The sequence below is a fragment of the Lolium perenne genome, chromosome 7 (assembly GCF_019359855.2).
Source record: "Lolium perenne isolate Kyuss_39 chromosome 7, Kyuss_2.0, whole genome shotgun sequence".
In the NCBI taxonomy this organism is placed as follows: Eukaryota; Viridiplantae; Streptophyta; class Magnoliopsida; order Poales; family Poaceae; genus Lolium; species Lolium perenne.
In genome coordinates, this window is record NC_067250.2 from 326748226 (window position 1) to 326761930 (window position 13705).

General features: G+C 47.1%; 3 protein-coding genes across 4 annotated transcripts; 1 reads left to right on the top strand and 2 right to left on the bottom strand.

The window, feature by feature from the left end:
- The first annotated feature begins 903 nt into the window (after window positions 1-903).
- On the top strand, window positions 904-5080 carry LOC127319147 (probable hexosyltransferase MUCI70). Its single transcript, XM_051349362.2, has 7 exons — window positions 904-1105; window positions 1198-1368; window positions 1882-1953; window positions 2037-2224; window positions 3662-4077; window positions 4162-4346; window positions 4526-5080. Exons 1-7 carry the CDS (start codon window positions 1087-1089, stop codon window positions 4891-4893), a joined length of 1419 nt encoding a protein of 472 aa, XP_051205322.1. The 5' UTR covers window positions 904-1086; the 3' UTR covers window positions 4894-5080.
- Window positions 5081-5906: 826 nt separating this feature from the next.
- Window positions 5907-8455, bottom strand: LOC127319224 (uncharacterized). The gene is made up of 3 exons (XM_051349457.2): window positions 8172-8455; window positions 6776-7228; window positions 5907-6694 (listed from the first exon to the last, which is right to left on the bottom strand). The coding sequence occupies exons 1-3, from the start codon at window positions 8289-8291 to the stop codon at window positions 6107-6109; spliced, it is 1161 nt and encodes a 386-aa protein (XP_051205417.1). The 5' UTR covers window positions 8292-8455; the 3' UTR covers window positions 5907-6106.
- A 358-nt stretch (window positions 8456-8813) lies between these two features.
- LOC127319223 (protein FREE1) lies at window positions 8814-13293 on the bottom strand. 2 transcript variants are annotated; one of them, XM_051349456.2, is made up of 10 exons: window positions 12426-13293; window positions 11710-11796; window positions 11486-11617; window positions 11221-11367; window positions 10734-10799; window positions 10544-10654; window positions 9840-9929; window positions 9437-9470; window positions 9272-9348; window positions 8814-9159 (listed from the first exon to the last, which is right to left on the bottom strand). In XM_051349456.2, exons 1-10 carry the CDS (start codon window positions 13176-13178, stop codon window positions 9088-9090), a joined length of 1569 nt encoding a protein of 522 aa, XP_051205416.1. In that variant the 5' UTR covers window positions 13179-13293; the 3' UTR covers window positions 8814-9087. The 2 variants fall into 2 exon arrangements, with proteins under 2 accessions (XP_051205416.1, XP_051205415.1); XM_051349455.2 differs by having other exon boundaries at window positions 8814-9165.
- Between the last annotated feature and the right edge of the window lie 412 nt (window positions 13294-13705).

Below are 13705 nucleotides of genomic sequence, written 5' to 3' on the forward strand. Positions count from 1 at the left end.
GTCATATAACTAGCATGGAACATAAGAAATTATAGATACGTTTGAGACGTATCAATACCGTAGGCCTCGAGGACGATGAACTTGTTTGTCTGGGTGGATCATGATCATAACTCGCGCACATGAAATATTTCATTCCTAACTTATCAGAAAAATCAACCACCTCCTTCACCTTCGCAAGGCGACCGCACCAACACCGCGCTGCTCTCACCCCCGGTGGCAAGCTTGCATTCTTCCCCTTCATCGGCCTGAAATCCTGGTCTGAGCAAGACACACTCATACTCACTCCAATATTTTGTGCACGAAACAAAGACACAGAGAAGGCAAACTTGATCCTGCTGTTTCGATTTCTATGCGGGAAAGACGACTTATATAGCCTTCAATTAGTGTGAGCAGTACCAAAAAAATTAGTGCAGAATTATTGGTATAGGCTGTCTAATTGTTGTATCAGCACAGAACTCCTACGCAAATAGGCTGCTTTCGGTGGTTAATGTTCTGTATCGAGCGGGAATCTCCGACAGCTTCTCGTCTCGTCGCTTCCAAATCAGGGCAATCAGTGTAATAGAAATCAGTGTCGGTCAGTGTCGGGTGCAGGCGCGGTCGGCCGGCCGGATTCCCGCTCGAGGCCTGCCTCCACCAAGTGTGGCGGCATGTGCCACGCAAGCATGCCGCCCCGTGCAGCGGCGGCATGGCCCGCGGCGATCGACGGCGACTTCACGGCGGGGCTGGAGGCTAACGTGCCGCCACCTGCTTGGACGGCAGGTCCCTGCCGCCACACAGCCCGGCGGCATCCTCCACGTGTCGTCTGGGGGCTCCGCCGCCAATCCGGAGGTGGTCCTTTTTGTCAATTCTATTTACAGGTGGTTTTTTTTTGTCAATGAATTGGGGATGGTGGTCTTTTTGACAAAAATTCAGAAAACGCAGCTTGTTCATCCTGCTCCCACTCCAGTGGAGTGCATCCCCATCCCTTCCCAGATTCCTTCCTCCAACTCCAATCCGGCCAACAGAGAGGATCCTGGCGCCGCCGCCGCCGCCGCCGCCGCCGCCGGAACCCTAACCCCTCCTCCCCCCACTCCCGTCGGAGCGGCAATGGCGAGGCGAAGCAAAGGTAACCAGGGCAACACAGTCCTCCCGAACCAAAATTTCCCGCACTCGACCACCACCGCCTACTTCCCCCTGATCTAACCGGACCGGCCGCAGGCGGCGGCGGCGGCGCGGACGCGGCGGCGAAGGGGGACGCGATGCGGGCGGCGTGGCGCAGGGGCGCGGTGCGGCTCGTGCTCGTCGCCGCCGTCGCCTGGGGGGTGCTCGTCCTCCTCGCCCTCGCCTTCCACCTCTGGTCCTGCACCTCCTCCGTCTCCTTCCTCTCAGGTCCGGTCACCCCGCTCCCTCCCCTCAGGCTCTCACACCCTCTCCTGCTGCCGGTAGCAATGCTGCCCCTGGTCATCGTGCTTCCAGTTTATTATTAGCCACTTGATTGGTTGGTCATGCTTTGCTCTAGCACTGCTATATCCGTGTGCACATTGGTTTGGAGTGGGAGAGTTCAACGTGGGTGTTTCTCGCGATCCCGCCGAATAAGGAAATGAAATTGTCTTACTGATTGATCCCGGTGACGAACTTGGGTGCTACTTTTAGGTGTACATATTAGTTGATAGGCACAGATTTTTCTGATCAAAAGTTCCAGCTAATGCTCGTGACAGCTGATCGATTAACTTGTGTATCTCCTTGACACACGCATTAGCCGCCTCTGTTATGATGCTTTGCGCGTGCTTGTTCGAAACTGCATTCTCAAGTTAAATACACCTTGGCGTCTCTGTTGGGACTGCGTATGACTATCCCCTCGTGTTACCCTGACATGGCTTTCTCTGCTTCGCGTCCATGCAGCTCTCTGTAAGAACGACAGCAAAGTTCTCTACGCGGTCGACCCAACGGGCGTCTCATCGAAACCGCTCCACCGTAAGATCACCGGCTTGCAATTTTGCAACGGTAATGCGTCCTCTTTCATGGTCTAAACAATTGGTGGTTCCTCCGTTCTACAGGTTGCTCGATACCTGTCGCAGATGATCCGGATGCTGTCGTGATTCCGAAGAGGACTCCAAATGCGATCGTCAAGAAGCTGTCGTATCTAACAGTTGACAAACGGGACAAGGATTCTCCACCGTTGTTTGGAGGGCGGCAGAACTGGAAGCAGAGGGAGGACAGCTTTAAGCTGAATGCTACCATGAAGGTAATCGGTTAGCTTTAACACAGGTTTATATGTCATATTTATTTCTGTTAATTACCGAACAGAGTGATAGAGATGCGGCGAACAGCTACATTATTTGAATTTCAGTAGATTGTCGGTAAAGCATGTATGGATTTGTCCTGGCTTCTAAACAAGTGGATATGGTAGTAATGCAACTTGCATGACTAACTCAGGAATTGCCCCACTGAGCAGTCTTATTTTTTAACCGAAAATTAATATTCTGAATATTTGATGTATCACTATGTGCTTGCTCTGCATGTTGGCATCTTGTAAGATTAACGGACAAGGCGCACATGATGTGCAAGCTGGGTTGGAAAAAAAATTAAGCCCATAATTTTCCTGATACTTACTCGTTTTCAATCTCATAGAGTTTGCTTGCTAGAAGTGATAACATTTCATTCTGGGAAAAGTATGCACACTATTAAGTTTATTGTTTGCACGTATGTACCCATTGACTTGCTTTTTTTTTTTTTTTATTTCTTTGAGCAATTACATAGTAAAACACATAGTATGCCTAGAATCTGTACTAAAGAAAGGATGGTGGGGTAAGTTTGAAGTGCTTGCTTGCAAGATAGAATATCAACTGCAGTTTATTCATTGTGTCTAAAGAAAATTGCACATTGTCCTTCAAAGGGAATAGTTTACTCCCACCTCTTATCTTCATCATGTTCTAAATCTTTGGTTATTAATGGTTTATTTTTAATTCACTGAAGGTAATTACCAAAGAAAGTGATAAAGGTGTGGGAAACAGCTACATTATCTTCAATTCAGTAGTTTACTCTGAAACATCCATGGATTTATTGTTACTTCTAAATGTGTGAGCCTGATATTAAATCACATGTCTGACTCTAACGCAGGAATTTCCCCATTTACTAGTCTAAATTTTAGCCGAAAAATAATATTCTGAATATTTGAAGTTTGATATTTCACTATGCACTTGTTCTGCATATGTGGAATATTGCAAGCTTAACAGACAAGGCGCACATGATGTGCAGGCGGGGGTGGAAACATCCTTAAGCTCATAATTTATCTGAAACTTGCTCTGTTTCAATCTCATAGAACTTGCAAGAAATGGTAACATTTAATTCTGGGAAAAGTGTGCAGAAGATGAAGTTTATTGTTGCATGTTCCGTAGTCGCTGTCTCTTTTTCCATTCTTTGAGTAAATGGAGCACACAAAGATACTGGAAATATGTACCTGAGTTGGAATGGTGGTAATCTTATAAGCGCTTGCTCACAATACTATCAGCTGCAAATTTATTCATTGTGTCTAAAGGAAATTGCACTTCGGTCTTCAGAAGGAATAGTGTACTCCCACCTCTTGTTTTCTTGATGTTCTGAATCTTCAGTTATTGATGGTTTATTTTAATTTACTGAACTTTCTTCAAAGTGGATGATCATGGTTTGTGGTAATGCTCAGGTGCACTGTGGATTTATGAAAAACAGCGGCGCAGACATGGATGATGTTGACATGGAGTACATACAGAAATGCAAATTCGTGGTTGCCTCCGGTATTTTTGATGGTTATGACATTCCTCATCAGCCATCAAATATTAGCCTTCGGTCTCAAAAGTTGTTCTGCTTCTTGATGGTGGTGGATGATGTATCCCTTGACTTTATTGAAAAGAACGTCACTGTCAGAGTCGACAGTGCAGGGGGGAAATGGGTTGGTATATGGCGACTTGTAACATTGCATCGCCCTCCATTTGATGAACCTAGAAGGAATGGAAAAGTACCAAAGATATTGACGCATAGATTGTTTCCTCGAGCTTGGTATAGCATTTGGATTGATGGGAAAATGGAGCTTATGGTTGATCCGCTGCTTATTCTTGAAAGGTTTTTGTTTCTGAAACCTCAACCAAGGTCGTTTTGTTTTGTTGAAGGCCTGAAAATATATTTACCGCTGTAAATTCTGTGCAGATACCTCTGGCGGGGTAAATATACATTTGCTGTTGCTGTCCATAAGCACCATAGGAGCATATATGAGGAGGGTGATGCAATCAAACGGAGGAAGCGATATGCTCGGCCTTTGGTCGATCTTCAGATGAAGATGTACTATCACGAGGGGATGGAGCCTTGGGAAGCAAACAAAAGGATGCCCAGCGGTGAGTGGATTTATGTTTCCCCCACTAAGTTAGACATCTATTTGGATCTGTTAAGCAAAGCCTAGGATACATAGCGTGTTGTTTCTGAAATAACTGATGCTTCATTCCACATCTTCTGTATTTCTGTTGTGCTACCATAGTCCCCTCAATCCTCAGTGCTGATTAAACAGAACTTGCAGATGTGCCAGAGGGAGCGGTGCTGATCAGAGAGCACACGACGATAGCTGATCTGTTCAGCTGCCTCTGGTTTAACGAAGTCAATCTTTTCACACCTCGTGACCAGCTCAGCTTCGGCTATGTGCTTCATCGGCTCGGAGATGCTCTTAAACTCTTCATGTTCCCCAACTGCGAGTACAATTCATTGTTTATCTTGCACAGACACACAAGGGAGCACTCGTCGAAGGTCGAGTGGGCTAAGACGATCGACGAGATCGTGAAGAAGGGATTGAAGGAGAGCAGGGGAGGGTTGGGGCTGTGGACTCCGTATCCTGCGGACCTCAGCTCTGTTGAACTCCCCGCTGTAAAAAGAACTTCACAGGCATCATGATATTTTGTTGTGTAAAGTAGAACACTCCTTTTTTGGGGTGGTGTAAGCAATGTAATTTGATGTAGATTCTGCTGCAGATGAGATAGGGATTCACTATAGGTTAGTTCTTTGAGTTCTGTTACTTCCAGTACTCTGACAAAAGTTGCAACATTGGTCTGTAACTGTATGTAAAAAATGTCGGTGGAACGGATCTGATATTCAGAATTGTTATTTCAAAATTTGGAAACAAGTAACCATAACCATTTCAGACTTAAATTGCCTTGAATATATAAATAACAGATATAGTGTCTGAATGTGCATCACTAGAAAAACAGAAAGAACGCCACAATATCAGAACATAGCTCCCTGCAACGACAGCTATGTGCTTCATTGGCTCAGAGACGCTCTTAAACTCTTCATGTTCCCCAACTGCGAGTACAATTCATTGTTTGTCTTGCACAGACACACAAGGGAGCACTCGTCGATGGTCGAGTGGGCTAAGATGATCGACGAGATCGTGAAGAAGGGATTGAAGGAGAGCAGGGGAGGGTTGGGGCTATGGACATCAGCTCTGTTGAACTCCCCGCTGTAAAAAGAACTTCACAGGCATCATGATATTTTGTTGTGTAAAGTAGAATACTCCTTTTTTGGGTGGTGTAACCAATGTAATTTGATGTAGATTCTGCTGCGGAAGAGATAGGGATTCACTATAGGTTTAGTTCTTCGAGTTTTGCTACTTCCAGTCCTCTGAGAAAAGTTACAACATTGGTCTGTAACTGTATGTAAAGTGGAACTGATCTGATATTTAGAATCGTTATTTCAAAATTTGGAAACAAGTGAGCATGATCATTTCAGACTAATTGCCTTGAAGATATAAATAGGAGAATGTGCATCACTAGAAAAACAGAAAAAAAAATGCCACGATATCAGAACATAGCTCCCTGCAACGACAGCTATAGTCGATCAGGTTTTAAACCCCTGAAGTACAAGACAGCAATAACAAGACTAATCATAGTCTTAGACAACACTGAAGACGAACCGCACACTCTTTGCTTATAAATAATCGGCATTCATTGAGATGAATGTTAGACAATAGCAAAGGTGGATCACACGCTCTTTGCTTATAGATATTTGTCATTCATGGAGACGATACAAACAATCACTTTTATATTCTCTGATCTACAAAATGTTGTCTCTACATGCTCATCAGGAGCACCCCTGAATGATCCAGGCCTCACAGGAACCAACTTGACTGGAGCACGAAAGATGGCGCGCACCTCCTACCATCCAAGCTGAACACTAACCCAGGCTGCAAGGTGGCCTTCTGGCCAAGATGCAAATTCAGAAACCCTTCCAGCTGGATCTGTTCTGGCGCCCCCTCGGAACAACCCCTCCGCACGCTCACGCCCCAGCCTAGGTCATCGTCCGGCATGTCTGACAGCGCGACAGCCCATTTCAGCTGCTTCGGGTTCGACCTCTTCACCTCAACCCAGGCCCCGATCCTAGAGTCCTCGTCGAGCTTCAGTTCAAGATCGACACACCCTCCAGCAGTCGGTTTGCGCTTCCGAGGAATTACACACGGTCTGTGCACAGCCGCAGACATAGTCAGCTTCATTTCATCGTGTATTCGACATGAGATCTGCCCAAAACCGGTGAAAATGCTGCTGGCTTCATCTGACGAGCTTTTCATAGCTGTTGAGACCAGCTCGGCAAGAGAAGCTGCAAAGTTCTGTGACTTTAGTATCAGGCCAGCAGCATGCTGGTGGCGCTTACGCAGCAACGGTGGCCTCAGCGAGGAACGGAAGCTGGGAAGCCAGTGCCCCTGTCAAGAAAACTATTACCTGATATATTAGCAGGAAAAGTGATATGTGTGTGAGTACAACTGCATGGACGAGGAAATTACCTCTCGGGTGCTTGGATCAGTTGAAAAATCATCACACCTTGCTCCTACTGGCACAGCAGCAACAGAGAAGTTGTCATTGACATTTGCCAGGTACATCACCTTCGACAGCACAAGAGGGCTCCCAACGAGATCATTTTCCTGAAATAAGAATCTTGAGTCGGTGGCAAGCTCTGCCACGAGAGAATCCTTCTTTCGAACAGTGGTGTGGAACGCAAACTGTGAACTGATGCCAGGATTTGCTTCTGAGGTATCTGGTGCTGTGGCTTGTTTGTTTTTTAGCGCTAGAGCTCCGGAAAAATTGACGAGGCCCTTGACTCGGGTGCTGTCTTCTGCAAATGGACCGATCTTACTAGATTTGAACAGTGTGAGCACCTTCTCGACTTTCTCCTGCCTCTCCCTCAGCTGCATTATGTCGTAAAACGCTTGTCGCTGCAACCGCTTCAAGATGTCTATCTGATGTTGAAAAGGAGAGGATAAACGATAAGAGATCAATATGAGTTGGTCCTTTCTTGTCATTGTCTTCTGAATATACATGGAATCAGAGGACAGACAGAAAGCATTTCTACGAAGAAAGAAAGGAGAATAAAAATGTGGTCGGCTACCAATTGGATACCCACTTCACAACGGGCCATAATGCTGAAAGATGTATGTTAGAAACGGCAGTGAGTATCTCAAAGCTCACGGTGGAATAATTGTGATTCTTGCTGATGCAACTGAGACATTTCATCCCCCATACTAATTTTTGTTTCAAAATTATTAGATTTCGTAGATATGCATAATCACAGATTCACACAAATGTCCAGTCATAGATCATTAGACCTTCAGGACTGGTCAATGCCAACAAAAACACCCCCCTTGCAGGTTTTATCTACTTGTAGTAGCCTGTGCCCTGTGAGACCACTAATAAATCTGAAAGAAGCCACAACAATTCAGTTCAGCAGTTGTAATTAAGCACAAGACATGATCATTTTTACTCGAGATGGAAAAAGAATCCTTCAAGCAGACCACATCGCTTATGTACGTCGGCAACATTGTTCTATTATCTTCCCCTCCCCAGAAACCCTCACGAGTACCAGCAACATATCATTCCAGATCTTGAGGACTGGCCATTCCCAACAAAAACACCTTATTTTCAGGCTATCTGAAGAAGCTACTTTGGTTCAATGCCACCGCAAATCAGTTCAGTTGTCCTAAGCACGATAAGCAATCATTCTCACCTCGGTTGCAGGTCATTTTCTCTAAGCTCGTCTGCGAAACATTTATTTTAGCAAAACTCTAAGCGAAATACATCTGAAGAAGCTACATCAGCCACAGCGATTCAGTCCAGGAGCAGGAGGGCAAATTCAGTTCAGTAAGGGGGGTGCCGGCGGGAGAAACGGAGGGCTCGCGCGCTCACCGGGTTGGCGCCAGATTGCTGGGGAGGAACGGGAGGGCGGCGGAAGGAGAGGAAGAAGCGCTTGGTGGAGTCGGCGGCGCCGGCGGCCCGGTCCACCGCGCACGCCCACGCCGCGTCCATCCTCGCGCGGCGGCCGCCGCCCACCCGCTGCTGCGCTGTTGCGCCGCCTCGTGTATTGCCCTCCGCGCGCCTGTGGCCGCTCGCCGGAGCGCCGCCGGGGTTGGGGGTGGCGTGAGGGAGGAGTAGGCTTTCGCTGCCTTTTTTCTCAGTCGGTCTCTGCTGCTTTCGCCTGGTGGCTTCGAAGCTCGCCGGTTTTGGGCCGCGCGAGCATAGCGGGCCGGGTCTCAGGGCCGAGTTCGTACGGGTTCACTGGGCCGGTTTGGGCTTCAGGTCCAATCGATCTCACAAAATTCTTGAAAAGTATATATTACTCAAAAATAGAAGTTCTTCGTATATATATAAACTAGGAAGACATATCGGTGCTTTCGGTAGCAAATTCAGCAATAGCATTTCCCATGACAATTTCAATATTTTATTCGTATTTTGTGAGTAGTCTTGACAAAGCCAACATGCATCCTAGGGAACCAAGAGAACTGTGAACAGATTGTAAGAGGATGATAGTAGAAAAGGAAACATGTTGAGTTGCAACAGGTCAAACGGCGATGCACACTACATTACATACATCTCATGGAACTTGAAGCTATACAGTTTAGAGTAAGGAAAGGGGTAGCAACGGACAGCGTCTCTTATTATTCATCTCTTCCTTGATTCTGGACATAACTGTACCGAACCACCGCATCGATTCATATACAAAGACCAAAGGTGTGCACTAGTCAAAGGTCGCCATGGCGAACCGAAGCAGCAGCCTTCATGGGAGCGAGGATTTCTCCGGAGACCGAACTCGGCACGGTGGAGTTTAGCGAGAGCTGACGAGGAAAGGATGTTGGCATACGCCGCACTCTATTGTCTCTGAACCCGATGCCGGGACCTGTACCTGTGGGAAAAGCTGGGTTAGTTAGATACCGTGTTTCGATGTCGGTGCTGACTACTGAATGAACGAATGTTATCCGTAGTAGGGAAGGCATGCAGCTGTGATGAACCTGAAGGTGTACTGTGCAGATGGGGCATGCGACCTCTCGCATTCGCTTGCCAGAAGATCCATCCGAAGATCTCGAGCCTGTCGAGGAACCAACACATTTATAAACAAAATAATGGACACTGAAGAGGGCCCGTCTGAAATGGAACATGTATATGAAGACACAAACCTGAAGATGTTTTCTTATTTATATCCATTGCTTCCTGCATCAGACCAGATCAGAGATTGTGTCATGTCAGCATAAGTTTTTCAAGTATGGAAAGTTTGCGAGGTAATCAGAGTTTTTCCATATTTTATCACTCCTTTCTACATGCCTGATAATATAGAAAAGAAACTAGTGCAGGAAATCATAACACAAACACCAGGACACCCTACAGTTTATACTCTACAAGAAACATGCGTGCTAACAGGGTTGCAGATGTTCAGTAATGTCATTTCCTGGTTCCATGTGCTTTGCAGTACTGAATGGTCCGGTAACATAGTATGTTGAGCCAAGTACATGGTATGTTGTATGAATATTGCAAGCTCTACTAGCTGGCTAAATAACCGAAATAAGAAACTAAAGCGCATACCTGAAGTTTTTTGGCAAGATCCTCATGACTGTGAACAATAGGTCGATTTGCTGCTTCCTTTGCACTGTTCAGTCTTCTAGAAACTTCAGCCTATCAGAATAGAAAAAAATGGCACTGTTATCATTCATTGAGAACTCAGAATGGTATAAACCTCTCCCCAGAAGTAATGGGGTAAAGGATGGAAGAAACAAGAAACATAGGCATAACGGCAAGAAACATAGGCATAACGGAAAGGGGGCTACCAGTCTGCAATAAGAAGTTGGTAGCTGCTTTTGCCCTTAAACATGATATACTTCGCCAAGAAAATGTGGTGGTATTGACTGAACCAAAACTTAAGAATGGTATACCTTTTTTTTTTAACAAAGACAGGCGCTGGGGGCGCCAATTTCATTCAGCTCAATGACAAAATACAGACACTAACATGGCACACCCTCATTTCCCCCAACAGAGCAGTAACAAGGAAGCATAACTAAGATATGATTCCAATTTGCATGAGTTCAACACCTGTTCCGGCCTCTTGGTGATTTAAATGACCAGTGGAGCCCCAAGTCAAAGAGCTAATAGCTATTAATATCTCAAGCCTCAAGAGGTTGTTTAAGTGTCCATGCTCACTAAGCAACACATGCACCAAAAGATCTGCATAGCATAAATGATAAATCACAACTGCGACTGCAATATAAGAGCATGAAGCAAAAGAACACTACCATGCATTTGTCGCAAACTCGGACTGGTTGAGAATCAGCATCTGAATTTAGAGGAGTCCTTCCTTGGGTGCACTTATCGCAGAAAACATCACCACAGTTTCGACAGTGATGCTGAATATACAGGTTCACGACATTAATTAACGTACCTCAAGTGTACATCATCAACATGTCAATAGTAAACTGTCCTTACCCTGCGGTTGAAGGCACTGAAGTCTCCCGCACAGCCCGTGCATTTATTGACCGCTTCATCTGGGACCTGACAGTAAGATGCAGAAAACAGGATATTATTACTAACAATAGAGCCTATCAATATTAGGTAAGCAAATTATATATGAACTCTAAACTTTCTTCTAAAGAGCTTTCGTGCATTTCTAATTGAACCGCGATATCTATAGAATTAGTTTCTGCAATATATGTTTGCAAATGGAGTAGAATAGAAGTTCAAACAGTTCATCAACAGTTATTAACAGAATCTGTATAATGGTAGAATAAAACACAGTATGAGCGTCATGCGTACAAGCGAAATAACAGATTGAAAGATTAACAGACAATAACTGAGTTACAGAAGGATATAATTGGTGTATCTCCAAAATTCCACATTGCAAATAAGCAGGTAATAATTCAATAAACACTTACAAGAATGCCTCATTTCAGATGGAGGCAGAGAAAGAACTTACCCAGTGGTCTTTCTCCTCAATCATGGGCTTCATTAAGTTCCTCCAATCAAGGAAATTCTTCCTCTTCTCAGTTTGCGGTTCAGAAGGGCTGGCAGCATCACTAACTGCTTTACTTCTCGAAATGCTGCTTCCACCCATCTCCTTGAACTATAGTACAGTAAACTTAGTGTCAACTCTTGTTTCCATAAACAAAAAATACCAACACCTCAAAATCAGAACAAACTGAATCATAAAACAGAAAATATCATCAATTGCAGATGCAAACCTGCACAGACGCAGCTGTCACAGTGTCCAGAATGGTGTTGGTTGTATAGCTGCTTGACTTGAGCCTTATTCTTCTTGCTTCATGATCAACTGAACTCTTTGACCAAAAGGCAAATATAGAAGAATCTAACACCTAGATACATAAGCTACCAGGCTTAGTCAAGCAAATCTTAAGAAGGAAAAAAAAAGTTTTGCACTTTGATGGAACAAGAGCTTGTCACTTACATCCCATCTAGTTACATTCTCAAGGGAATATATCCTCAGTGTTCTACTAGTGTTGGGATCAAGCATCCGAATCCCATCCAAACCAACCTGCATGAGGTACAACAGGGTAAGTAATGATTAGCAGGGATTACTGGTTGATTACTCTAGGCATTGATAGACCAAGCACAACAGCATAACAACCCTACCCTATTCCAGTACTCAATGAAGTCAGATTTTATGAGAAATTAAATGAAGACTGATTGCTAATCAACAAAATGACCATCTCATAATTCCTGATATAACATCCGGTTGGTTAGCTAGTAACTAACTGCACTTGCCCTTTACTCTGAGCTAGATTGCATGCCACAATTGTTCATTTTTTCAGGTCGGGAACCACCAATTAAATTGCATAACCTCTTCAGCCTCTGCAAACAGTTCTATGGAAAGCAGGTCCAAACAAAGCTCCTAGCGCCAATTTGGTAAAGTTGCATGTTTTAACCTTCCTCTCAAAGCATAAACTAGTAGTTAGCAAGTTCATCGGCTTCTCGATATTTAGTTATTTACCCATGCTACACATTTTCATTACCAGCTCTAAACAACTGACCGATGCTACATTAAGAAGCATTCAACTAAGCTCCATGATCTACATTATAGGACCAATTTTACAGCTAACTATCCACTGAGAAGCGCTATGCATTCGAATGGCAATTTCCGGATGTCTACGCAGAGCCAGCTACCTGGCACAGCACATCCATGGGGCTACCGGCGCCCTCGGGCAGCAGCTTGACCCGGAACTTCTGCACGCCGCCCCGCACGTCCTCGGACGTCTCCGCCTTGGGCACGGCCCTCACCACCTTCGGGCTCGCCGCGCCCCCGCCAGCGCCCCGCTCCTTCCCGCCAGGGCCGATCGACCGCCCGTAGTCGTCGAACAGTGCCGCCGCCGCGGAGCCGGAGCCGGAGCGCGGCGCGGTGCCCCGCGCGCCGTAGGGCTCCGGCGCGTCGCCGCCGCGGTACGCGTAGGCCCCGTCGTCGGACCAGCCGCCCGCGCTGGGAGGCGGCGGCGGCGGGGCGGGGTAGAGCTGGCCCTGCTGCGGCGCGTACCCGTCGCCGGATCCGTACCCGCCGTAGGTGGTGGGGCGGTCCAGCGATGGGTAGGGGGAAGGGGAGGGGGCGGGGATGTGGTGCTGGGACGGGAGGGGCGAGGGCTCGTAGGGGTAGTACGGCTGCGGGGGCGCGGTGGTCGGGGGCGGTGGGGCGTAGTGGTGGGGGAGATGGTCGGCGGCGGCGGCGGGCGGAGGTGGGTAGGTGGGGTACGGCACCGGAGCGGGAGCGGGAGGGTAGTCGTGGGTGGGGTAGGGGGAGTACGGGGGCGCGGAGGCGGAGTTGTCGTAGGGGTGGAAGGTGGGCGGCGGCGGAGCGGGCGCGGGGGCCGAGGCGGGGTACGGCGGGTAGTAGGAGGCGGAGTAGTCGCCGGCGCCGGCGGGATGCATCTCCGGCGGATCGGGGCGAGGTTGACCGGAGGTGGTGGGGGAGACGGAGGAAGGAGACGAGCGGGTGGTTCGCGAGCGAGCGAGTGATCAGTGGGGCTGTTTTGCGGTAAGGACCTTGCTCTATGGTTACATTTGTGGATAAGGGCATATGCTGTAAGAGCATCTCTAACAGAGCCCTAAACAATGAAAAGTTGCTCAATCTCCTCACCATCTCCTCTCACCACCTGCATCAAACGGAGGTAGGACCGTCGTCACCATCATCGCCACCGCCTCCATGCGTAGCCGATGCACCACCACTTGCCCCTTCACGAGCTAGTCTCCATCTCTCCATGATCTCCACTGAGGCCTCCTTCCACCACTCCATTTGTTGCCCATTCATGTCCTTTGTGTTCATCATCACGATCTCCCTCTCTTCGGCCAATAGTTGCTTCATTGCTTTGGCCCCAACACCGGTGGTCGCAACACCAGTTTGCGGGACCATGTGTGTTCCCGTGCGCCGCCGCTTGAGGAAGCTCGTGGAAATGACC